This window comes from Alternaria novae-zelandiae (assembly GCF_023758075.1).
Source record: "Alternaria novae-zelandiae strain BMP 2774 chromosome Unknown scaffold_2, whole genome shotgun sequence".
In the NCBI taxonomy this organism is placed as follows: domain Eukaryota; kingdom Fungi; phylum Ascomycota; class Dothideomycetes; order Pleosporales; family Pleosporaceae; genus Alternaria; species Alternaria novae-zelandiae.
Window position 1 is genome coordinate 2,185,836 of NW_026056962.1, and position 22,819 is coordinate 2,208,654.

At 52.7% G+C, this 22,819-nt stretch overlaps 6 protein-coding genes across 6 annotated transcripts; 4 read left to right on the forward strand and 2 right to left on the reverse strand.

Moving 5' to 3' along the window:
- Positions 1 to 1,201: 1,201 nt before the first annotated feature.
- J4E88_001764 (uncharacterized protein) lies at positions 1,202 to 3,234 on the forward strand (the record flags this gene model as incomplete). The annotated part of the gene is made up of 4 exons (XM_049395433.1): positions 1,202 to 1,295; positions 1,345 to 1,355; positions 1,417 to 2,424; positions 2,473 to 3,234. The coding sequence occupies 4 exons, from the start codon at positions 1,202 to 1,204 to the stop codon at positions 3,232 to 3,234; spliced, it is 1,875 nt and encodes a 624-aa protein (XP_049259297.1).
- A 563-nt stretch (positions 3,235 to 3,797) lies between these two features.
- Positions 3,798 to 11,205, forward strand: J4E88_001765 (uncharacterized protein; the record flags this gene model as incomplete). The annotated part of the gene is made up of 4 exons (XM_049395434.1): positions 3,798 to 3,859; positions 3,909 to 3,973; positions 4,029 to 10,759; positions 10,816 to 11,205. The coding sequence occupies 4 exons, from the start codon at positions 3,798 to 3,800 to the stop codon at positions 11,203 to 11,205; spliced, it is 7,248 nt and encodes a 2,415-aa protein (XP_049259298.1).
- Positions 11,206 to 13,273: 2,068 nt separating this feature from the next.
- On the forward strand, positions 13,274 to 15,123 carry J4E88_001766 (uncharacterized protein; the record flags this gene model as incomplete). Its single annotated transcript, XM_049395435.1, has 2 exons — positions 13,274 to 14,142; positions 14,193 to 15,123. 2 exons carry the CDS (start codon positions 13,274 to 13,276, stop codon positions 15,121 to 15,123), a joined length of 1,800 nt encoding a protein of 599 aa, XP_049259299.1.
- Positions 15,124 to 17,139: 2,016 nt separating this feature from the next.
- Positions 17,140 to 18,479, reverse strand: J4E88_001767 (uncharacterized protein; the record flags this gene model as incomplete). The annotated part of the gene is made up of 6 exons (XM_049395436.1): positions 17,140 to 17,448; positions 17,504 to 17,651; positions 17,701 to 17,769; positions 17,818 to 17,945; positions 17,996 to 18,172; positions 18,225 to 18,479. 6 exons carry the CDS (start codon positions 18,477 to 18,479, stop codon positions 17,140 to 17,142), a joined length of 1,086 nt encoding a protein of 361 aa, XP_049259300.1.
- A 544-nt stretch (positions 18,480 to 19,023) lies between these two features.
- On the reverse strand, positions 19,024 to 19,864 carry J4E88_001768 (uncharacterized protein; the record flags this gene model as incomplete). Its single annotated transcript, XM_049395437.1, has 3 exons — positions 19,024 to 19,108; positions 19,160 to 19,757; positions 19,810 to 19,864. The coding sequence occupies 3 exons, from the start codon at positions 19,862 to 19,864 to the stop codon at positions 19,024 to 19,026; spliced, it is 738 nt and encodes a 245-aa protein (XP_049259301.1).
- Positions 19,865 to 20,835: 971 nt separating this feature from the next.
- On the forward strand, positions 20,836 to 22,733 carry J4E88_001769 (uncharacterized protein; the record flags this gene model as incomplete). Its single annotated transcript, XM_049395438.1, has 3 exons — positions 20,836 to 20,839; positions 20,866 to 21,191; positions 21,285 to 22,733. 3 exons carry the CDS (start codon positions 20,836 to 20,838, stop codon positions 22,731 to 22,733), a joined length of 1,779 nt encoding a protein of 592 aa, XP_049259302.1.
- Positions 22,734 to 22,819: the final 86 nt, after the last annotated feature.

Consider the following 22,819-nt stretch of genomic DNA (forward strand, 5'->3'; position numbering starts at 1 on the left):
CCTCTTTTAGCGAGCATTTTGGCGTTTTGATTCTTTCCCGGGAAGAAGTTTTGAATCCGGAGGTTTGTTCCGGTAGTTGGCTGATAGTCGAGGTGGTGGGGTGGTGTAGTCATGGCGTTGGGTTTGGTTGGTACGAAAGTTATGAAAAGAGGAGGACGATATCCACGAGAGGCACCATTGCTTTGGAATGATAATCATGTATGCGTGATGAGGGTTGTTGCAAAGGCCTAAAGGCCGCAGTAGATAGTTGTTTCCTCTTATAGGAACACATTATGCAAATCCGTTACCTTGATCTGAGACCATCACTTGACTGCAGCATCTCTTTCAAGGGAGGAAGGGAATACATTGCAGTCTGTGAACTGTGCAAGTCTTGACTGGCTCGATGGTATTGGTTTTGGTATGTTGTCTACGGTTCCATCTCGACCATGAGTTTGAAAGATCATATGCTAGAGGCGGAAACGCTGCTGCCTTGTAGGCTGGATCGGCATCAGAAGATTTCCCTGGAATGATTTGCAGTTGTGAGGACATCACGTAATCGACGTTGGTAATCTATCCGATGTCCAGTTCTCGGTTGGTTCGATGTCTTCGGTCTTGGTAGGTAACAGCAACCACAGTACCATCTAAACCACAAGTTAGTATCATGTGCTCTGGGCGGAGATGCTGCTGCCTTGGGGATGGTCGAGTACAAAATGTCGCTCTTTCGGTGATACTCTTTCATTTATTATCTTCCTCTTCTTCATCTGAAGCTCATACACGATTACTCGAAGTAACACTCGAAGTCACCTAAAGTACCTTTCAAAGTCATCGCGATTGGATCATCACGAGACGAGCGCGCAGACAAAAAATACACTCGAAGTCGTTGCAATCGGGTCATCACGAGACGATCTATACGTTAGATTGGCGAGTTGCTGTCGCCCTGTCGATCGCGAGGGAAAGTCGCGGCGCGCGCCCTATCGATAAGCCACGAACTACGCCTATGACGCTTGTTTGATTATCGCAACCCGAAACGTGGTAACAAGCATCGCGCCGGCAGCCTCACTCGCACAACACCTAGTACTACCTCGAAACAATTCCTCATCCCTACGCGACTCTTGGATCTCGCGAATATCTCTCCGACCAACCCTTTGCCTTTCCCGCGACTACGCCTGGTTGGGAAGCGTGGTTTAGTGCGGCACACGATTGCGCGCGCAAGAAACTGGATATGTCGCGTCCGACTGTCAGCAAGGCGAGGACAGGGTATCCGATATTCGCTGCGACGTTTGCGAGTAACAGGCCTGGGGTCCTCGTTGTAGGAGGTAAGTCACCCTCATGCCGACATCGCCAACTAGACTGACTCGAATACAGGTGGTGGGGGTGTGAGTACTGACCCTGTATCAAAACGCGATTGACACGCCTGCTGACCACTTCTCATATCAGGCTGGACGATCCGGTGTCAAAAACCAAATCACAGCCTTCGACTTCACCTCACGAGCGCCGACCGTACAACCCTTCGCGGAAATCGAAGCGAGCAAGGACGACTCGATAACGTGTTTGGACAACCTGTCTACGAAAGATGGCCTTATTTTGTTCGCTGGAAACAATAGCAGTGAGGATGACCGGCTAAAGGGCAACAATGAACATCTGAGGGCATTCGAGCTGAAGTATCCGAATGGTGCTGAGAAAAGAGACGGAAACGTTGAGTACCTCAGCAAGATAAGGCTCTTCACCGCACCGCAATCGAGTTCCGCAAAGAAGGAAGCCTACCAACGTATCGTGAAACTCTCAAAACCTCAACGATCGACCTCGAATACACCCAGCAGACGCATCGGAGCGATCGCATCAAGTCTTGGAGACGATAACGAGGTCGTCATCTTTGCCGCTACATCTACGAGACCTACGGATCAGGACGTCATAGGGCGAATCAGTTTACATAATGGCCAGGAAGCTAACGACATGGACTTTTGGACACAAGAAGAGGGGAAATATCAGCTAGCTTACGTCACCGATTCGGAAGTCTTCGTGCAGACTGTCAACTGGGATTTTGATTCAAGGAAGAGCAAGGGAAAGAACGAGCACAGGAAGCTCTACACCATTCCACACGTCGAGAAGGGTGCGAGGAGTAAGCTGCGATGTGTACGGTGGCTTTCGCCGAAACATCTGCTACTATTAAAGAACAAGCCTAGCAGAAGCGGCGTGGAGTTGCTCCTTGTTCATCTCTACGAAGAAGGCCAGGCAAGCGTTGTCCTACGGAAAGCAATGCCCAAGCACGTCAAGGCGGCTACAGATATGGACGTCAGCTTGCTCGATGCAGACAAGGATGGCGCTTATCAAATTGCGATCGCGATCGCAGCGATTGACATATCCTTGACGGTGTATACGATGGATTACCATGGACCTGCCAGAGATTCTCTGAGCTCGTTTCACGCATTCAACAGCTATGATAATGTAAGCGTAAAGACACCAGAGGAGCCCGACACGTGCTAACAAAAGCAGGTTCACGAAGTGCAAATGACAAAGACTGTCTTCTCGCCATTCTACAAGCCCGAAGTACCAGCTGGTCGTCAAGCGCCACCCCAATATCTGCGTTTGGCGAGCACGTCTTTGGGAAACACGATCAGTGTCGAAACATTCCAATTACAGGACATCGGGTCGCGCTATGTTCTCCAGACGGCGCGTTCGAGAAACATGTTCACAGCAGCAACCTATCTCGTTATCGCCATGGTCGTCGCAGTGGCCGCTCTCCTGATTCAGTCACTCATAGATCCGGAGGGCAACCTTACCAAAGGCATACTTCCCGCCAGTCTGCAGAATGCAGCAAGCCAGCACAAGACGTTTGGAGAAACACTGCGTGAGAAACGCCACAACGCTATCCTCAACAATGCGGACTCATCGGTGGTCAAGACATCACATCGGATCGCAGATCTACTACATCTCCACCTCCCTCACGTTCTCTCCGACACCAAGCCATCCGAGCCTTCAGGTCAACAAAAGGCGCTAGTAATACATCACGACCCTGAATCTGACGGCACACTCAGTACAGAGGTCCACGCTGGAGACGAGGATGTCTTGAAGAAGCACGCCTCTGCGAGAAAGTGGGAAGAGCTCAGCCACGAAGAGAAGAGCCAATGGAAGGAGAAGCTGAGCGATGCGGGTATGTGGGCTGTGGGTGAGGGCGAGACTATTCTGAAGTCTATATTCTTCGGACAGATCGGTGGAGTCATTGGCCATGTTGCAGAGGGCGTATTGGCTGGCTAAGACAAGTCGCGGTGAGGGGACGACTGCACAATGGCCATGGATGGCGGCCTATGTGTGTGCTTCGTAGTGTGTGATACCTAATTTCTACTACCTGACGTTATGGAACTCTTTCAGTGTGATACTGCGCGGTGAATGGATGTGTATCATGTTGAGCGGGAAGTGTCTCTAATACTGGGTTGTCATTGGACTATGGTGTGCACAACACTGACACCGGTACTTTTCCTTTACGACGATAAGTGGAATAGATGACATGTGGGTGATTGATCCAGTCTTTTACCTTTGCTCGTGCGGTAGGCCTGGCCACACTCACCCGTTATCCTCACCGCGTTGCTAATCACGGGCTGGTGTTGCGGATCCCCGGTGTGCGCTTTGGGTTAGCTCCCGAGGCTCGCGTGAGGTCAATGCGCTAGTCCGCGTTCGTGACATACGGCTGCAGCGTCCAGTAACTTTGGCAACACCAATTCTCCCCACGCGCCCCTCTACAACACTCTTTTCGCTCCTTTTCATGGATGGAGTGAGACCGCAAACTCTTGCTGCGAAAGGCTTCCGTTGAAGCAGTCAAGATGTCGCAGCAGGGTCCCCTTTCGGCCAACCTGGACCGCATAGTCCACGACCTACGGTCAAAGTGAGCTCCACGAAGTACAACGATTGCGAGAGGCGGCTGACAAACCAAGAAATGACGAGACGCGACAGCGAGCAGCAACCGCGCTGCGACAGCAGGTCGAATCGGCGCATCGAGGTGAGAGACAACGCGAAGAACCCCGCCCAAGCTACGGGAAACTGACGTTGTGCAGAACTCGCGCCCAACGTCTTCACCACATTCAACAATGAAGTCTACACCAAGATCTCGGGCCTCATCGTCACCGGCACCGACTCGAACGAACGCATCGGCGGCATCCACGCGCTCAACGCCCTGATCGACTTCCGCGGCGACGATGCGGGCCAGAAGACGACGCGGTTCGCCTCATACCTTCGGGCGGTAATGCGGGGTCAGGATATCACAGCCATGGTGGTCGCGGCCAAGGCCCTCGGACGACTCGCGAAGCCCGGCGGTACACTCACGGCGGAGCTGGTCGAAGCAGAGGTCAAGGGCGCATTGGAGTGGCTGCAGCTGGAGCGCCTGGAGAATAGACGCTTCGCCGCTGTCCTCATCCTGCGGGAACTGGCGAAGAACTCGCCTACGCTCATGTACCAATGGATTGCGCAGATCTTCGAGGTCATCTGGGTCGCCCTACGAGATCCAAAGGTCCTCATCCGGGAGTCCGCCGCCGAAGCCATCAGCGCCTGTTTCGAGATCATATCCCCGCGCGACTCGCAGATGCGCCAGCTATGGTTCGGAAAGGTCTATGACGAGATCCTACGCGGCTTCACCATCAACACGAACGAAGCGATTCACGGTTCCCTCCTCACCATGAAGGAGCTCCTCGACAAGAGCGCCATGTTCATGAACGACCAGAAGTACAAGGAGACGGTTGAGCATGTACTGAAGTACCGGGAGCACCGCGACGCCCTGGTACGGAGGGAAGTGGTACTCATCATACCCATTCTCGCTGGTTACTCGCCAACCGAGTTTGCGACCAAGTACCTACATCAGTGCATGCTACATCTCCAAGGTCTCATTAGGAAGGACCGCGACAGGGACAAGGCATTCGTCGCCATTGGACAGATCGCCAACGCGGTCGGAGTCGCCATCTCACCATACCTCGAGGGCATTCTGGGCTTCATACAGGAGGGTCTGATCGCGAAGGCTCGTAACAAGGCCGCCATCAACGAAGCGCCAATCTTCCAGTGTCTCAGTATGGTTGCGGCAGCGGTCGGTCAGGCACTCACCAAGTCTGTTGAGCGGTTACTGGATCCCATCTTCTCCTGCGGTTTGAGCGATGCACTCTTCCAAGCTCTTGTAGACATGGCGCATTACGTACCACCGTCACGCCCTATGATCCAAGAAAAGCTCTTAGATCTTCTCAGCCAGATCCTTGCTGGACGACACTTCCTCCCCCTCGGCAGTCCCTTCCAAATCTCACAACCTCCACAAATATGGACACGCGACCACAAAGACCCTTCGATTATCCCCCAGCGGGAGGCAGAGATCGCACTGGCACTACACACACTCGGTAGTTTCGACTTCACAGGCCATGTGCTGAACGAGTTCGTCCGCGATGTTGCCATCCGATACGTCGAAGCCGATAACGCTGAGATTCGGAAGCGCGCCGCCTTGACCTGTTGTCAGCTTTTCGTCAAGGACCCTATTGTACACCAGACTAGTACTCATGCGACAAAGGTGGTAGGCGACATCATCGAGAAGCTCTTAACTGTCGGCGTAGGTGACGTTGAACCCGACATTCGGTGGGATGTCCTCATGGCACTGGATGCACGTTTCGACCGTCATCTTGGAAAGGCAGACAACGTCCGCACTCTGTTCCTCGCTCTCAACGACGAGGTCTTTGCTATCCGAGAGGCTGCCATGTCCATCATTGGTCGCCTGACGGCCGTCAATCCTGCCTACGTCTTTCCTTCCTTGCGCAAGGTACTACTTCAGCTGCTGACTGAGGTCAACTACGCCAACAGCCCTCGCAGCAAGGAAGAGAGCGCCAAGTTGATTAGTAGTCTAGTCGGCGCCGCGGACAGCCTCATCAAACCGCTGATAGATCCTATTGTTGAGGTTCTGCTGCCCAAGTGCAAAGACTCAAACCCCGAGGTTGCTTCAACAACGCTCAAGGCTATTGGCGACCTCGCCACAGTCGGCGGCGAGGGTATGGTCAAGTACATCAAAGATCTCATGCCCGTCATCCTAGACTTTATGCAAGATCAGACGTCGGATGCTAAGCGATTCTCGGCTCTGAAAGCTCTCGGACAGCTGGCGACAAATGCCGGCTATGTCATAGAACCGTACCGGGAATATCCAGAACTAATGAACATTCTGATGAGCATCGTCAAGACGGAACCAGAAGGTGAACTCAGAAGGGAGACTGTTAGGCTCATGGGTACCCTTGGAGCCCTGGATCCGGACGAGTATCAGAAGATCATGGAACAGTCGCCGGACAAGCACCTCATCCTGGAAGCGCAGGCTATCACTGATGTCTCGCTCATCATGCAGGGCACAACACCCTCGAATGAGGAGTACTACCCTACAATTGTCATCAGCACGCTCATGGGACTACTTAAGGATCCGTCTCTTGTGCAGTACCACACTGCCATCGTCGAAGCTGTCATGAACATCTACGCGACCATGGGATTGAAATGTGTTCCTTTCCTCAGCCAAGTCGTACCTGGCTTCCTTCACGTTATCCGATCAACGCCGGCTGGACGCTCGGAAGGCTACTTCAATCAGCTTAGCCAGCTTGTTCGAATTGTTCGCCAACATATCCGACCATATCTGCCCAGCATCCTTGCGACAATCAAGGAGTATTGGAGTAGCAGTCCGCAGCTACAAGCCACTATTCTCTCCTTGATTGAGGCTATTGCCCGCTCGTTGGAGGGCGAGTTCAAAGTCTATCTAGCTGATGTTCTACCTCTCATGCTGAGCGTTCTTGATTCCGACCAGACCGGCAAGCGGTTGCCCTCAGAGCGGGTACTGCACGCATTCCTCATCTTCGGCTCCAGTGCAGAAGAGTACATGCATCTCATCATCCCGGTCATGGTCACAATGTTCGACAAGCCGGGTCAACCCATCCAGATCAGGCGACATGCTATCGAAACACTAGGACGGTTGTCGAAGCAAGTCAACGTGTCGGAATTCGCCGCACGTATTGTGCATCCCCTGTGCCGAGTGTTGTCCGGCAGCGAGCCAACCCTCAAGCAGACTGCGCTCGAGACGCTCTGCGCACTCATCTTCCAGCTTGGCCCAGATTACATCCACTTTGTACCGACGGTCAACAAGATTCTCATTGCGCACAAGGTGCCGCATGAGAACTACGGACGCATCGTATCAAAGCTGCAGAAAGGCGAGCCATTGCCTCAGGATCTCAGTCCAGATGAGCGATACGGCGAAGACGACGAAGACTTGAACCCTGCGGAGATCCTCACTAAGAAGTTGGCGGTCAACCAGCAGCATCTCAAGCAGGCCTGGGAGGCTTCTAACAAGACCACCAAGGAAGACTGGATCGAATGGATGCGAAGGTTCAGTGTTGAGCTCCTCAGGGAGTCGCCACAACAAGCACTACGCGCCTGCACACCACTTGGCAGTGTGTACAATCCGATCGCACGTACTCTTTTCAACTCGGCGTTCGTCTCATGCTGGACTGAGCTTTACGATCAGTACCAAGAAGAGCTTGTTCGGTCTATAGAGACAGCACTCACATCGCCCAACATCCCGCCTGAGATTCTACAAGTTCTACTCAACTTGGCAGAGTTCATGGAGCACGACGACAAGGCCCTACCCATCGACGTGCGGATACTGGGTATGTATGCTGGAAAGTGTCACGCTTTCGCCAAGGCATTGCACTACAAGGAGCTCGAGTTCAACGCGGAACAGAATTCCAGCGCTGTGGAAGCCCTTATCAGTATCAACAACCAGCTGCAGCAGACCGATGCGGCCTTTGGTATCTTGCGAAAGGCGCAGAACTATGCCGACGTAGAGTTGAAAGAGACTTGGTTCGAGAAGTTGCAGAAATGGGACGAAGCGCTTGCTGCGTACCAGAGGCGCGAGCTCGAAGAACCCGACTCTTTCGATGTCACCATGGGCAAGATGCGCTGTTTGCACGCTCTAGGAGAGTGGGATCTGCTTTCCAGCTTGTCAAAGGAGAAGTGGGCCAACGCGACGCAGGAGTATCGTAAGGCGATAGCACCGCTCGCTGCAACGGCCGCCTGGGGTCTGGGCAAGTTTGCGGACATGGACAACTACCTTGGTGTCATGAAGGAACAGTCGCCCGACCGCGCTTTCTTCGCCTCCATTCTCAACATCCACAACAACCGCTTCGAGATTGCCGTCGACGAAATCGCCAAGGCTAGAAAGGGTCTCGACACTGAGTTGAGCTCGCTCCTAGGAGAGTCTTACCAGCGCGCCTACTTGCCTATGATCCGTGTGCAGATGCTGGCAGAACTCGAGGAGATCATGCAGTACAAGCAGAACGAGGGCAATCTTGAAAAGCAGCGCAGCATGCGCAAGACCTGGATGAAGCGGCTTAGAGGACTGCAACCGAACCCAGAAGTCTGGCAGCGTATGATCAAGGTCCGACAGCTCGTCATCTCACCAAAGGAGGGTACAGACATGTGGATCAAGTACACCAACCTTTGCCGCAAGAGCAACAGGATGAACCTCGCGAACAAGGCGCTACAGAAGTTGCTCGACATCGAGAGCACTGGCGACAGCACTGTGGTTGAGTTCGTCCGCAACAACGCGCACGAGATCTCGCATCCAGTCGCATACACGACCTACAAGTACATGTGGGCCGATCAGAACTTCAAGCAGGAAGCTCTTGATAGTATGAAGGACTTCACCGGACGACTGTCTGAGGATCTCGCGATGCGGACTCGGGCTGCGACCAATCCCATGATGGGGCAGAACGGAATGAACGGTATGTCCAATGGTCAGCACATGTTCACGAACATAAACCCCTTTGCTGCCACCAACGGACACAGTGGAGTTAATGGTATGAATGGTTCAAGCATGCTAAACGGATCGTCCATAGGTGCCTCACCCACTGAACTAGCCGAGAGCCATCGCCTACTCGCCAAGTGCTACCTCAAGCAAGGTGACTGGCAGCAAGAGCTCCAAGACGGCGAGTGGGAGCACGAATTCGTTCACGAGATACTAGCCGCTTACGCCGCTGCCACACGCTACAACAAGGACTGGTACAAGGCCTGGCACGCTTGGGCTCTCGCCAACTTCGAAGTCATCAACTCCATCACCTCCAAGTCTGACCGAGAGGCTACTGAAGTGCCTAATAACATCATCCACGATCACGTCATCCCGGCTATCCAGGGCTTCTTCAAGTCAATCGCACTGTCTTCAACTAGTTCGTTGCAAGACACGCTCAGGTTGCTTACCCTGTGGTTTAGCTACGGAGGACGTGAGGGTGTTAACCGCACCATCACTGAGGGTACAAAGTCTGTACCTATCGACACATGGCTCGAGGTCATTCCGCAATTGCTTGCTAGGATCAACCAGCCCAACGCTGTAGTCAGGCAGTCGATTCATCAGCTGCTCATCGAAGTCGGCAAGGCACATCCTCAGGCTTTGGTCTTCCCATTGACTGTTTCGATGAAGTCAGATGTATCAAGACGTCAGCGATCCGCTAAGGAGCTCATGGAGGCTATGCGCGAGCACTCGCCAAAGCTAGTCGAGCAAGCCGATCTCGTGAGTCACGAACTTATCCGTATCGCTGTGCTCTGGCATGAGCAATGGCACGAGGGTCTTGAGGAAGCCAGTAGGCTCTACTTTGGCGATCACAACATCGACGGCATGTTTGCTACTCTCGCCCCACTCCATGCGATGCTCGACAAGGGACCTGAGACTCTACGTGAGATCTCGTTCATCCAATCATTCGGTCGCGAACTCCAAGAAGCCCGGGACTGGTGTAATACATTCAGGACATCCGGTGAAATAGGCGACCTCAACCAGGCATGGGATCTCTACTACCAGGTGTTCCGCAAGATCGCTCGTCAATTGCCGTCCTTGATGACGCTTGAGTTGCAGTATGTCTCACCAAAACTCAAGGACGCACATGACCTTGAACTTGCTGTTCCTGGAACGTACCAGGTTGGTAAGCCGGTTATTCGCATCATCTCGTTCGACCCTGTTGCATCCGTCATCCAGTCCAAGCAGCGACCCAGGAAGCTGGAAATGCGCGGAAGCGACGGGAAAGCACACACCCATGTTCTCAAGGGCCATGAAGACATTCGTCAAGACGAGCGTGTCATGCAACTCTTCGGTCTCTGCAACACCCTGCTCTCCAACGACGTGGAGTCTCGTAAGCGACACCTTAATATCCAACGCTACGCCGCGGTCCCGCTTAGTACGCAATCCGGTCTGCTTGGTTGGGTCCCTAACAGCGACACTCTACATGTGCTCATCCGTGAGTATCGCGATAGTAGAAAGATTCTCCTCAACATTGAGCACCGCATCATGCTGCAGATGGCGCCTGATTACGACTGCCTCACGCTCATGCAAAAGGTTGAAGTCTTTGGCTACGCGCTCGACAACACAACAGGCCAGGATCTCTACCGCGTCTTGTGGCTCAAATCTAAATCCTCAGAAGCCTGGCTTGATCGCCGCACAAACTACACGCGTTCTCTCGCCGTCATGTCCATGGTCGGTTACATTCTGGGTCTCGGCGATCGCCACCCTAGTAACTTGATGCTGGACCGCGTCACCGGCAACATCATTCACATTGATTTCGGCGACTGTTTCGAAGTAGCCATGCACCGGGAGAAGTACCCAGAACGCGTACCGTTCCGTCTCACGCGCATGTTGACGTATGCCATGGAAGTTAGTAATATCGAGGGTAGCTACCGGACGACTTGCGAGCACGTCATGCGCGTGTTGAGGAGCAACAAGGAGAGTGTCATGGCTGTGCTTGAAGCTGTAAGTCCTTTCTATTCCCCACCCTCACACGACTGTTTGACTAATGATTGAAACAGTTCATCCACGACCCCCTCCTAACCTGGCGCCTCAACCACCGCGACACCTCCCCCGAACCCAACTACCCCTCCGAACGCCGCCAATCCATCATGGTCGCCGACCCCGCGAACCCCAACCCCAACGACCCCCACCAAATGCCCAGCATCGTCGGTCGCCCCCGCCACCGCTCCTCTATTGCTCCTCCCCAGAACAACGACGTCGACGCCAAGGAAGTGCAGAATGCACGCGCCTTGCAGGTTCTCAGCCGTGTTAAGGAGAAGTTGACCGGTAAGGATTTCGGGAAGGGCGAGGAGTTGAGGACGGAGATGCAGGTTGATCGGTTGATTAAGGAGGCGACGAATTTGGAAAATCTTTGTCAGCATTATATTGGGTGGTGTAGTTTTTGGTAGGCTATTCACCGAAGAGTGTGGAATGGGTGTCTCATTGGGTGTTTGTTCATTGGTAGCATTAGCGTTGGCATGGCATGGTTTTGGGCGTGGAGTTACGGGCTGTCATGGGCGATGTTTCGTGTATGATTAGAGAGGATTCCTTTTTCCTTCTCTCGATATCTCTCCAGGACCAGCGGCATTGCAGTGGTGCTTTTGGTGTTGAGGGATGTGTAACTTGTGCGGATAATGATGAATTGCTGCTTTTCCACGATGGGTCTTGATCTCCGTATGCTACATGTGACACACTTCGTTCAGATGTCAGAAAAAGGTAAGCGGGTAGAATGCTACCTTTGGTGTCTTGCCCTGCCGTGCTTACCGTCCAAGATGCAGTACGCGCCACAGGGTCTGACTAGTTAGCCCGTCAGTACCGCTGATATCTGCATGAACTGCACAATGCATAAAGGGTCTTTCATGACGTTGTCCTGCGTGGAGACACGCATGGAAGGATCCGAAAAGACTGGGCCTAGTACTGTCGAGGCTCGACAAGACGCTCGCCGCCCGCGATGCAAACATGATTTGTGGATATGAAGAAGCTGCGGGAACATGTGCCGGGGAAAGCGTAGGACGAGTGGAATCTAGATCATCTACATGTGTACCATTGTTGGAACGGTTTCGTCCTCTTTCCTGCCGTGCTTGCCAGTACCCAGGCGGAACAACGGCACAAGATGCACTATCACTATGTTACCAGCTGTACGGATTCAGTGGTCTAGACTGAATTCTGGAGTTGTTATGTTATATGCCGATTCTTGTCCGTGAAGTATATAACGCAGATTTCTCGGCATTGTAAAGACGGTACCCTCTTTGACGGGTAAAAGTGGAGTAGGTTTCCGTGCTTAGCTTCCTGTTGTGTCACCACGTTCCATGCTGGTGATGTATATTTTTAAGTATGGTATTGGTTTTGAGGTCAAATTGCTACAGCGAATTCGACATTGCATCGTGGCTGCGAGCTGTTACAGAACGAGGACCTGTTTACAAGCTTGAATCGAAGGACCAGAATATGTACATCCGGATACATGTCTCCATACGTCACGCGTACCGATCCGAACTAAGGACAGACTTGTACTCCTAGGCTAACGGTCTCCGCAATGTAGTCGCAATCGAAGATGCCGTTCTTGCCAGCTTCAAGGAGCGCACGTGACGTGGTAGACGAATCGTGAGGGGATCTTCAGCCGTAATAACCGTGAGATCTACATGAGAATGTGTAGAAAAATGGTTTCAAAAGCAACGGACGTGCTACAAGTTATGTGGTCCAGCGCGTCATTGACCTCGAAATGCTTGCTAGTGAGTCTGCTTGTCGTATCGCGGAGTAATGCCCGGCAAAACACCAAAGACCGTCAGAGCTGAATCTGTAGAAGTGCTTATGTTGGGCCACTTGATGGTTTGAAATTTGGTGTTGGGCAGTAGTTCTCGGCCGGGTCGGCCCCTGGCCAGCCGAAACGTCAGAACGTCCGAGAACCCACTGGCACGTCGAATCCTTATCATGGAGACAAAACTATTCCCGCCAGTGACGCGGAAGGAACGAGTGTAGAACACAGCCACACAAATGATGGTGACGGCAACCTGCAGATGGACAGTTCTGAAACGCTTGGGTTTGCTCTTGGGTTATGTTCCGCATTGCCGCTAACAACGCGTCTTCCAAGGGCACCGGCTAGATAGCCGAGATGGTGTGGCCGCTATGGCCATGTCGACGCAACTTTGCTGGCCTCTGGTTTGTCGCGACTGGAAGTGCGGCAGATCGACGGGGTGGGGGGCTGGTCAAAAACTGTTGTAGCGGTGCTCTTATGGGAGGCGCGTGCAGGTACATAGGGTTTCTTATCGCCGGACTTTTTTGTTTCAGAATCCAGAAGTTCGTCTTGAGGGTTTTTGTGCAGTCTTTTTCTTGTGTTTAGCGTCGAGCCAAAGATTTCGACACGTGCTGCGAAAGAGAAAAGGGGTGTGACATCATTCGGTCATTGCTGAACCACAATTTCCGACTCCAGCTGCCAATTCGCTCGCCCCGCATGTACCGCTGCGGCTCGACCTTGGCATCATGAACCGCAACACGCAGAACCTCGCGATAGGCCGCTTGCCTACTAACGACAGCTTCCCGCCTTTTTCCAGCGTCGTCCACAGACCAGCGTCCAGTTCGTCCACCGCCTCGGTGTCGAGTGCAGAGGAGCGACTGCAATGGCGCTCGCACCCGAATGTCGCGACGCCGCATCCGGATCCGACGAACCAGAATCCCTTCGATGATCCCAGCCTCACATTGGCAACGCCCCTGAGTCGCGATGAGCCCGAAGGCCTTTCCAACGACGTGCAGAAGCAGATTCAGCGCGAAGAGGAAGAGATAGAGTACCATGGCGACGAGAACGAAAGGGTCGACACGAACTCTACGGAGAAGACTGACGAATCCATACGCGAGAACCCGACGGCATTGGCTGCTGTCGTCAGCAGAAGTACAAAGCGCAGCGTTCAAAATTCAGATGTGCCGGAGAAGAGGACGAAGCTGAGCTTCAAGGAGCGGATACGGCATTTCACCTGGACCTGGTTCTGTCTTACCATGGCTACTGGAGGTATCGCCAACGTCCTGTACACTGTCCCGTTCCGCTTCCACGGCATCTACGCGCTTGGGTGCATCTTCTTCATCCTCAACATCGTTCTGTTCCTGTTCAACGTCGCAATGATTTCTTGCCGGTTCTACTTCTACCCGCGAACGTTCAAGGCTTCCTTTCTACATCCAACCGAGTCGCTGTTCATCCCTGCCGCTATTGTCAGCTTTGGCATCATCCTGATCAACATCAGTCAGTTTGGCGTTGACATGGCTGGCGTGGGAGAGTGGCTGGAGCAGTGCATGATTGTGTTGTTCTGGATGGACTGCGGTCTTGCTGTTTGCTTCTCCATTGGCATCTACCTGCTCATGTTTGTTCCTCTCTAACATCGTATGCTGACAAGTATGCTAACAATCACAGGTGGTCCACCACGACTTTCACCATTTCTCAGATGACACCCATTTGGATCTTCCCAGCATACCCTCTGCTCATCATCGGACCTCATGCTGGTAACCTCGCGCCCAAGGTTGAAGACCCTACCATCTCTCTTACCATCATCCTGACTGGGTATGTCATCCAAGGCATAGGCTTCTTGGTGTCGCTCATGATCTACGCTGCCTTCATCTACCGTCTCATGACGCAGAAGCTTCCTAAGGAATCTCTCCGCCCGGGTATGTTCATCTCTGTCGGTCCATCTGGCTTCACCATCGCCGGCGTGATCATGATGGGCCAAGAGCTTCCAAAGACCGTACCTAGCGATTTTATGGGCGAAGGCAACGGCGAGCTCGCAGGCAAAGTCGGCATGATATGCGCCAACTACATGGGACTATGGCTCTGGGGTCTCGCACTATGGTTCTTCTTCGTCAGCGTCGGTGCGCATTGGTCGTGCGCCAGAAGAGGCAAGATGGATTTCGCAATGACATGGTACTCCTTCATCTTCCCCAACACGGCCCTCACGACATCCACCTTCGCCATTGCTCGCGCCCTCAACGACAACAGGGCCATTGCCCTAATCGGCTGCGCAATGACCATCGCCCTCGTCATGATGTGGTTCTTCGTCATCTTCATGAACGTGCGCGCTGTTGTCATTCATCAGATTTTGTGGCCGGAAAAGCAAGAGGATAGGACCGAAGGTGGATGGAAACAGCAAAGTGCCGAGGAACAGCAGAGGAGACAGCGCGAAAGGGAACTGGCTGATGGCGGTGAGAGCATGAGGGGCAGGGCGTGGAGTCGCGCGAGGACGCTGACGAGACCCCGTGAGAGTGATCCTGCGACGACGGCTATGCCGACGCTGGAGAGGTCGCAGACGGATATTGGGGCGAGGAAGAGGGGGTGGAGCTTTAGAAGGTAGAAGAGACGGAGTGGTGGCAGGTGTGGAGAGTATGAAAATTTCGAGGACTTTGTTGTTTGCATAGAATTTGTCGTCGATACCCCTTAGAGCGATGTTTTTTGGTTGAGCGTTACTTTGAGTTTTCGGTAGATATGGATGTTAACCAGATGTTCCCTTCGAACACCCGCATTACGTCGACCCCAATTGTACTACTTGTTATTAAGTAATTCCCACTCGCAATTTCCTAGTAGAAGTTCCAAGACTGGAAGATAAAATTGAAATGCTACTTGCTTATGTCGCAATGTTCCAGCACCTGGGAGCCGCATGGCTCGAGGCGTGTTTGTGCTAGAATGGATCAGGTTAGAGTCTTGGCACTTCGGAACACATGCACGCGAGTTCGTCGCGTCTTCACGTTGCGCGCGGCAACCCCTACACGCTCTGCTCGCTCGTCCCCATCGCCGAAAAGATGAGACTCATTCTCCATCACTTCTATTACTAATTTTCTTCTTCCCAACACGCTGCACAATATGTCCTGTACTCACCTCGAAGCACGTCAGGCTGCAGGTGGCGAAGCAGGCTGGTCCTCCATGCGCCGACCAATCACTCGTGCATGGGTGCACTGATGAGCTGACCTGATGCGAAAGCAGATTTAGCCTTATCTCTGAATCAGTTCCGCTCACAGCTCCTATTCGCGCTCTTCCTCTAACTGCCCGTAGTTCTTGGGACGGTTTCACCTATATCCGTTACACTCAGAGATGGCTACCAATGGCAGCGATCAAGCTCCACCTCTAGACATTAAGGACGTCGTTCGCCGAGAGTTTCACAAAGGCCAAAAGAGGGCCATGCACCAAGCGCGCAACACTGCCGGAGGTGTGTCGACTTTCGTACAGATCTCACCCGCGGACGCTCCGTCACGGCAGCCTGAAGATGCGAACCATGACGACCATCTTTTGGTATATGAACACGTACGAATGCTCGGTCATGGTGGCAGCGCAAGTGTTGAGATGGTCCGCCATAATAAGACAGGATCGGTTTTCGCACGGAAGGTTATTACGAACGTCTATTCTCGCAACATGGAAGATGCCAAGCGAAGGCTTCTCAATGAAGTCCACATTATGCAACGTTTATCCTCCCATCGTCACATCGCCAAAGTGCACGCCACTTACATCAAAGGGAGGGAACTTGCTATCATTCTCGAGCCGGTTGCGGACGGTGGAGATCTGGCGAACTTTCTGCGAAATTACCGGGATCAAAGAGATTCGAAATTTGAAAACCTATCCAACGCCGAGCGCAAACGTCAGCGTCATATCATGTGGAACGCTTTTGGCTGTTTGGCGTCTGCCTTGGCTTTCATCCACCAACACACTATCCGACACAAAGACATCAAGCCGCAGAATATACTGATTCATCAAGGGAGAATCTTGTACACCGACTTTGGTCTGTCGTACGATTATACGGATCTCGGCCAAAGCACAACTAGTGGCGATCCACAAGGCTTCACCAGGAGGTATTGCGCACCCGAAGTGGCGAAGGGAGAAAAGAGAAATTCTAAATCAGACATATTTTCTCTCGGGTGTGTTTTCGTCGAGATCGCTCTAGCGCTGGCAAAGGATGACTCGTATGACCAGTATTACGGTCGACCGTTTCACGAGCTTGTGAAGTCTTATCCGCGTGGTTTGCCGCTACCACTGCCCAAATACAGCTCCAACAACATGTATCTGTTACGTGACATCATCGGGAAGATGTTGTCGCGTGATTCTGCATCAAGGCCTTCAGCTTCTACGACATCATACATGTTTACAGAAGGCGCTACACCCGAGTTCTCTTGTCCGGAGTGTAAGGAGGTGTTTCACTTTACGTGAATGGAGAGTATATGCCATCAAAAAAGCCCGGCATTTGCAGCAAAGCTTGCTGCTCGCTACTACTCAGCTCATCCGAAACATTGAGGATACCACACTTTAGGTCATTCAGATTGTATCAATTATACTTGGAGATACCAGATTTGATTGCTTGAGCTAGATTATAGCGCAAAGTTCACTACAACATTGGCATACCCTCCATACCCGGAAGCGCCGTCAACCAGCCATCGCGTTCCTCCTTTACACGGTTGGGTACAAGGCACTTGTTCCCATCAGCAGGCTGCTGCGTCTTCAAGCTACCGCAGTTGGCACCCATGCAGCCCTTGGCATCATCCATGGCCTTCTGCAGCGAGTCGTCCTTCCAGCCGAAGACATAGTCTCCGTGCTGTCCATACCCAGTGTTGTCACCAGTCGAGAGTACGAATGGCTGCGAGCCATCGGCAGGCCACTCGGCTTTATTATTAAACTTGCTGGTGTCCCAGACGATCTATAATTCTGTTAGCTTGGCCACAATGGACGATGGTGGATGTTTCTTGACTGACCTCGAGCATGACCTGTGGAATTTTCACGGGATGAGTCGATGGGCAGTTGCCACCAGTCCCAGTACCAGAGAACAAAGCCGGTCCATTGGTGGGGTATGCGACGTGCGATTTGTGATCGGGCGAGTCGAGGTTCTTTCCGTCCCAGCATCTGTCAACGGGTCAGTGGCGCACGAGGTTGTGCGTGATGGACTACTTACGTCGGGTAGAGCACGTTGCTACGGATACCACCCGGGCAAGGTGTCGTAGGGAAGCCTTCGGTATCAAGTCTTGGAGCGTCAGCATGGTCATGAGTACAACGAGACGTGCATGCTCACTTGGCATCCTGGCAAGGCGCGGCATTGTCGCCACCGAAGTTGGGCGCGTTGTAGCATCGGAAGCAAGTCTGAGTCTTCATACCCTTTGAGACGCGGTTGGTGGCATCACCGGTGAGCATACGGAAGCCCTGTATGCTGTGTCAGAGGATGGATTTGCATGGAGAGGTACATGGCTTACGGGCTTGAAAGCGGTGACTTGGCCCTTGCCGCCAGAGACGTAGTAGACGACAAAGCCTCCAGTGGTCTTTCCAGTGTACTTGTCGTTGAATAGATCCCTGTTAGGGATTTGAGGTACGCGCTTGTATGTTCCATTGCGGGCCTTGAAGTAGACATTCGCGGTCCAGTAGTTGGAAAGCTGTCACCCAGACCGTCAGCTTGGTCGTTTGGTGTTCAATACCTGAACTTACATCCTCCGAGTACCCGCAAGTAGTGCATGTCGCAAGCTTGGCGATATCCGTCGACTGCATCGTGACGTTGAACGCATTTCCTCCAACTACCTGGTGCATGTGCGGCGAAGGAGCCTGGCCTGGGTTGACAAGAGGATCGATTCGGTCGATGACATTCTGAGCGCACCCAAAACGCAACATTGTGAAGCCTTGAGAGCCACCGAACTGGGGCGCAGCCTGCGCGACGGCGGCGAGGAGGAGAGTAGGGAACAGCATGACAATTCGCAATGTCTCTTCACAGAAGGATGTGCAGACGATGAAGAAGTACAGAACGATGCAGAGAAGACGCACTGGAGGATAAAGTACTCCAAGAAATGTTCTCCGAAGCTTCCATACCTGCCCAATGCGGCCCACACGCAAGTGTTTGCCATCCCTCTCAACTTTCATATTCGCCATACAACTGCCGACCCCATCCGTACCAGAGAATACATATTAGGGTCACCACAACTTCACCTAATGCGTACGACCTCGTGGCATCGAGGCAATGTCGGCAGTTGCGGAACTAATATGCTGATCCCGCATTCGGCTAAAGGCTTGAGATTACTTCACCAACCTGACCACTTTCTTTGGACGACGTATGGTACCGGGGGATGGGGATCGACATATCCTCGTGGGGATCTAGTCAAGAATATGGGGATGGAAGTGGCGTTATCGGAAAGATCGGAGTCATGGCATGAGAGTTGAATTGATTCTCGTGTCCTATTCTACCACACTACTATGTGTTGGCATCCTAGCCCCGCAAGTCCATAGTTGGGGACGACTAAGCAGGTGCAGGGATAGAACCGGCAACAGCCTTGATGCCCGCGTTCCAGATGTCACCCATGCGCGCGTATCCAGCGACATTCCTATAAGATCAGTCAGCGGAGCGGTCTCCAGATGAACGCGTCGATACTTACGGGTGCAGGTTATCGCTCAACTCGCTGCTCGTGCTGAGGACGTTCATATCAACAATGGAAACCTTCGATCCCTTGCTGACCCTGGCGGCGACGATAGCAGGCAGTGCGTTGTTGAAGGTCTTGATGTTTGCGTTAAGTCCAGATTGCTTTGATGGGATGATCTTGGCCACGATGACGACCGCGTTGGGGACGGCCTTCAGAACGTCATCGAGCAAGAGTCCAAGTCGTCTCGGCGCATCAGCATCTGGCTCTGAGGAAGGGTTTCCTCTGTTCAAGTCGTTGGTACCGGCATGGAGCAGAACGACGTTGGGCTTCAATGCAAGACCACCGGCGGCAACACCACGGATCTGGGAGATGGTGTAGCCAGGGAAACCTTGGTTGTCCTTGTCCGCCATGGTTCCGGACTGTTGCGTGCCGACGAAGTCAACGGTGTAGCCACCAGACTTCAGATCGGCCAGCAGCCGCTCACGGTAGCCATTTGAACCGCCGCCGTTGATGTAACCCCAGGTAATGGAGTCGCCTAGCGGCAGGATGCGGAGGTTCTTCGACTGGCGTGCGACGAGCGCATCGGTGGGAAGACCATTGACGAAGGATAGGACTGCATATCGTTAGTCACGTGTGCATGCATCCCATACTTGTGAGAGCCCTACAGAATGAGAGAATGGCCAATGGCAGAGCCAATCGCGTCATCATATTTGACAGCATCGTGATGAGATATCGAGGTCTTGTCAATAACGCACAAGCGACAGGTTCAGAGGCGGGACGCCCTTTTGATGTAAAACGCCCAGCTTCATCATACCCCAGATTTTGTCCATGCGTGCTTGTGCACCCTCAAAATGGCACACATGGCGTCAGTTTCTCCGTCGATTTGATGAAGCCGAGAGGTTAGCGCGTGCCGATTCTGATTAACCTGCGACAGAGCTCGTGGACGCGAATTCTCCGTTGGCAGAACTACGGCTAAGATGGCGGCGGAGTGGAGGTGCCTCAGGAGGTTTGTGCGCTGTGTCGTCGTCAGACGACGCGACTTTCGACGCGCGCGAAAGGATCACGTCTGCGATTAAAGTTCATATCGCGACGCGCTATCGAGAGCTTCACGATAGGTATGATGCCACCACAACATCGCCGTTGACGCGCTCGGTGTTCTGGAGCTGCTTCTAGCCTCGGTTCCTGACCTTGATGTTTCGATGTTTCGATGTGGAGAGCAATTTGGCCTTGACAGCTGTCCCTAAATCTCCCCGCACCCTAGCTCGATTGGGCATAGCTCAGACGACAACAGCATTTCCACAACACCAAGAGCCCCTCAGCCTCGTCATCTTTTGCATCGAGTGCGCGTTGCACAAGTTACCCTGAACGGGTACGCAAAAAGCTTCGATGCACTGCCTTGTTAGCACAGCTAAGTGAATGAACTGCCAGGTTCTCTAGTCGTGCGTTCAATTGAAGCCTCCTTGTCGGTCTCTTGACTGAGCTTGGCAGTATCGAGAAAGCTTCTGCCACAACGAAAGTCGCGAATCTTTCCATCTGGTAACGCCGTGGTATAGTCATGGACTGCCCGTCCTATCAATACAAGAGCCTGGCTGCGACCGATCATATTCGCCTCATTACCATACTTCCTGAAGAGCGGGGATCGGTAATCAAACTCGGTATCGAGCATGCCGACATCAACTCGCATCCCAAGTATGAGTGCCTGTCGTATGCTTGGGGGACAGACGGCCCGGACCGGTCCATCACGATTAACGACTCTTCGTTATTTGTCACTGCTACCCTCTATGTCGCACTCGAGCATCTTCGCCATGCATCACAAGAGCGCAAGATCTGGATAGACGCTATTTGCATCAACCAGAAAGACATCGCTGAGCGCAATAGTCAAGTCGCTATCATGAGGAAGATTTACAAGAATGCGACGCGTGTAGTTGTGTGGATTGGACCTGCCACCGAGTCGAGCGAACAGGCCATGGAATTTTTGGAGATGTTGGCTACAGCTAGGAAACATCGCAAATGGTATACGAGAGATTGGTCCAGATTGGATGAAAAGGTATCTGAACCAGCTAACAGCCCAACCTATTGGGAGAGACTGAAGAGTCGCCTTGTACGAGTATATGCATCGCTGACGCGGCGAGTTCATCAGGCTAAGGAGCCAAAACCCGACCCGCCAATACCTGACCCGCCAGTATCTGACCCGCCAGTACCAGACCCGCCAATACCTGACCTGCCAGAATCAGACCCACGCTTGCAAGAATTGATTGATCGCCGGTACGACGAATACGATGAGTACATGGTGGCTGTGGAAACTGCGGAACCTACAAAGGACGATTTCGCCGTGACAGGCATTCCCGTACTGTACAACATGGACGGCAATCCCTACGACGAGTATTTCAAGAATGAATGGGAGGCCTATTGGGAGGCCCTCGATGAGCTACTTGCTCGCCCTTGGTGGGAGCGAACCTGGATTGTACAGGAGATTTGGTGTGCTTCGGATGCAATACTGCAATGTGGCACTTCCATAATTGAATGGAAAACCTTTCAAATGGCCATGGATTATTCCGAAGCATGGGACGATATTGGAGATGCTCTGGAAGGCATGAAAAGAAAGTCGCAGTGGGATACATTGCGACGACGTTATACACTGGCGATAAATCTTTCGAAAGCAAGAGTGAATGGAAGTTCGCTGTCGTCGCTGCTTTGGAATACTTGGGATCGCGCATCCACAGATCCAAGGGACAAAGTATTCGTTGTGTTGGGATTAGTGGGCGACGTTGAAGGTGTCTCTGTGGCGCCTGATTACCGCAAGTCGGTGGATCAGGTGTATCGAGAGACTGCGCATCACATCGTAGCAAAAGAAGGTCGGCTTGACATCCTACTGGCGGCCAGCGGCGTTCATGGTAAGGATGGCTTACCGTCATGGGTGCCAGACTGGCGCCGCGAGGCGTACGCAAAGAAGCCGGTTCTACTTGTCAATCGCCATCTCTTGATGACCCTGTGCTATTCGGGGTCTACTGATATGGTTGTTCTCCAAGGGCATGGCTATCGAGCAGCCGGCAACTCGAAGCCATATTGTTCCTTCAGCCAGGATTTACATGTGATGACGGTACTAGGCATACAGTTGGACAGTATTGCTGAGGTATGGGACGTAGATATCGCTGCCATGCGCGACGGTGAATTCATCAAACAGGCCTTCGACTTCATCCTCAAATCGAAGTTTGTGTCTACCGAGGCACGACAGATAGTGTCAGCGGAAAGAGCAAACCTCGCCACTGAACGGCATAGTTCGATCGTAATGACGACACTTACTGGTGGGGGTAACATAGAGTACGATATGAGAGCGCCGACGATGAGAAACATCATGCGACAACGGCGGCTTTTCGTGACGAAGCAGGGATATATTGGGATTGGCCCAGTAGAGGCTCGGTCCCGTGATGTGGTCTTCATCATCTCTGGCTGCAATTTCCCGATCATACTTCGACCGAGAAAGGACATGTTCGCGGTTGTTGGTGAAGCTTACATGAACGGCTACATGGCCGGTGAAGCTCTAGCTCTGGCTCCGGCTCGTCCGTGGAAGAAGATCTCGATACTGTGAAGCGGAATCATTATGAACAACTATCCGAATCGCATAACATGAGTTCTATAATATTTATGCCAACGAAGTATATCGCATCACTTTCG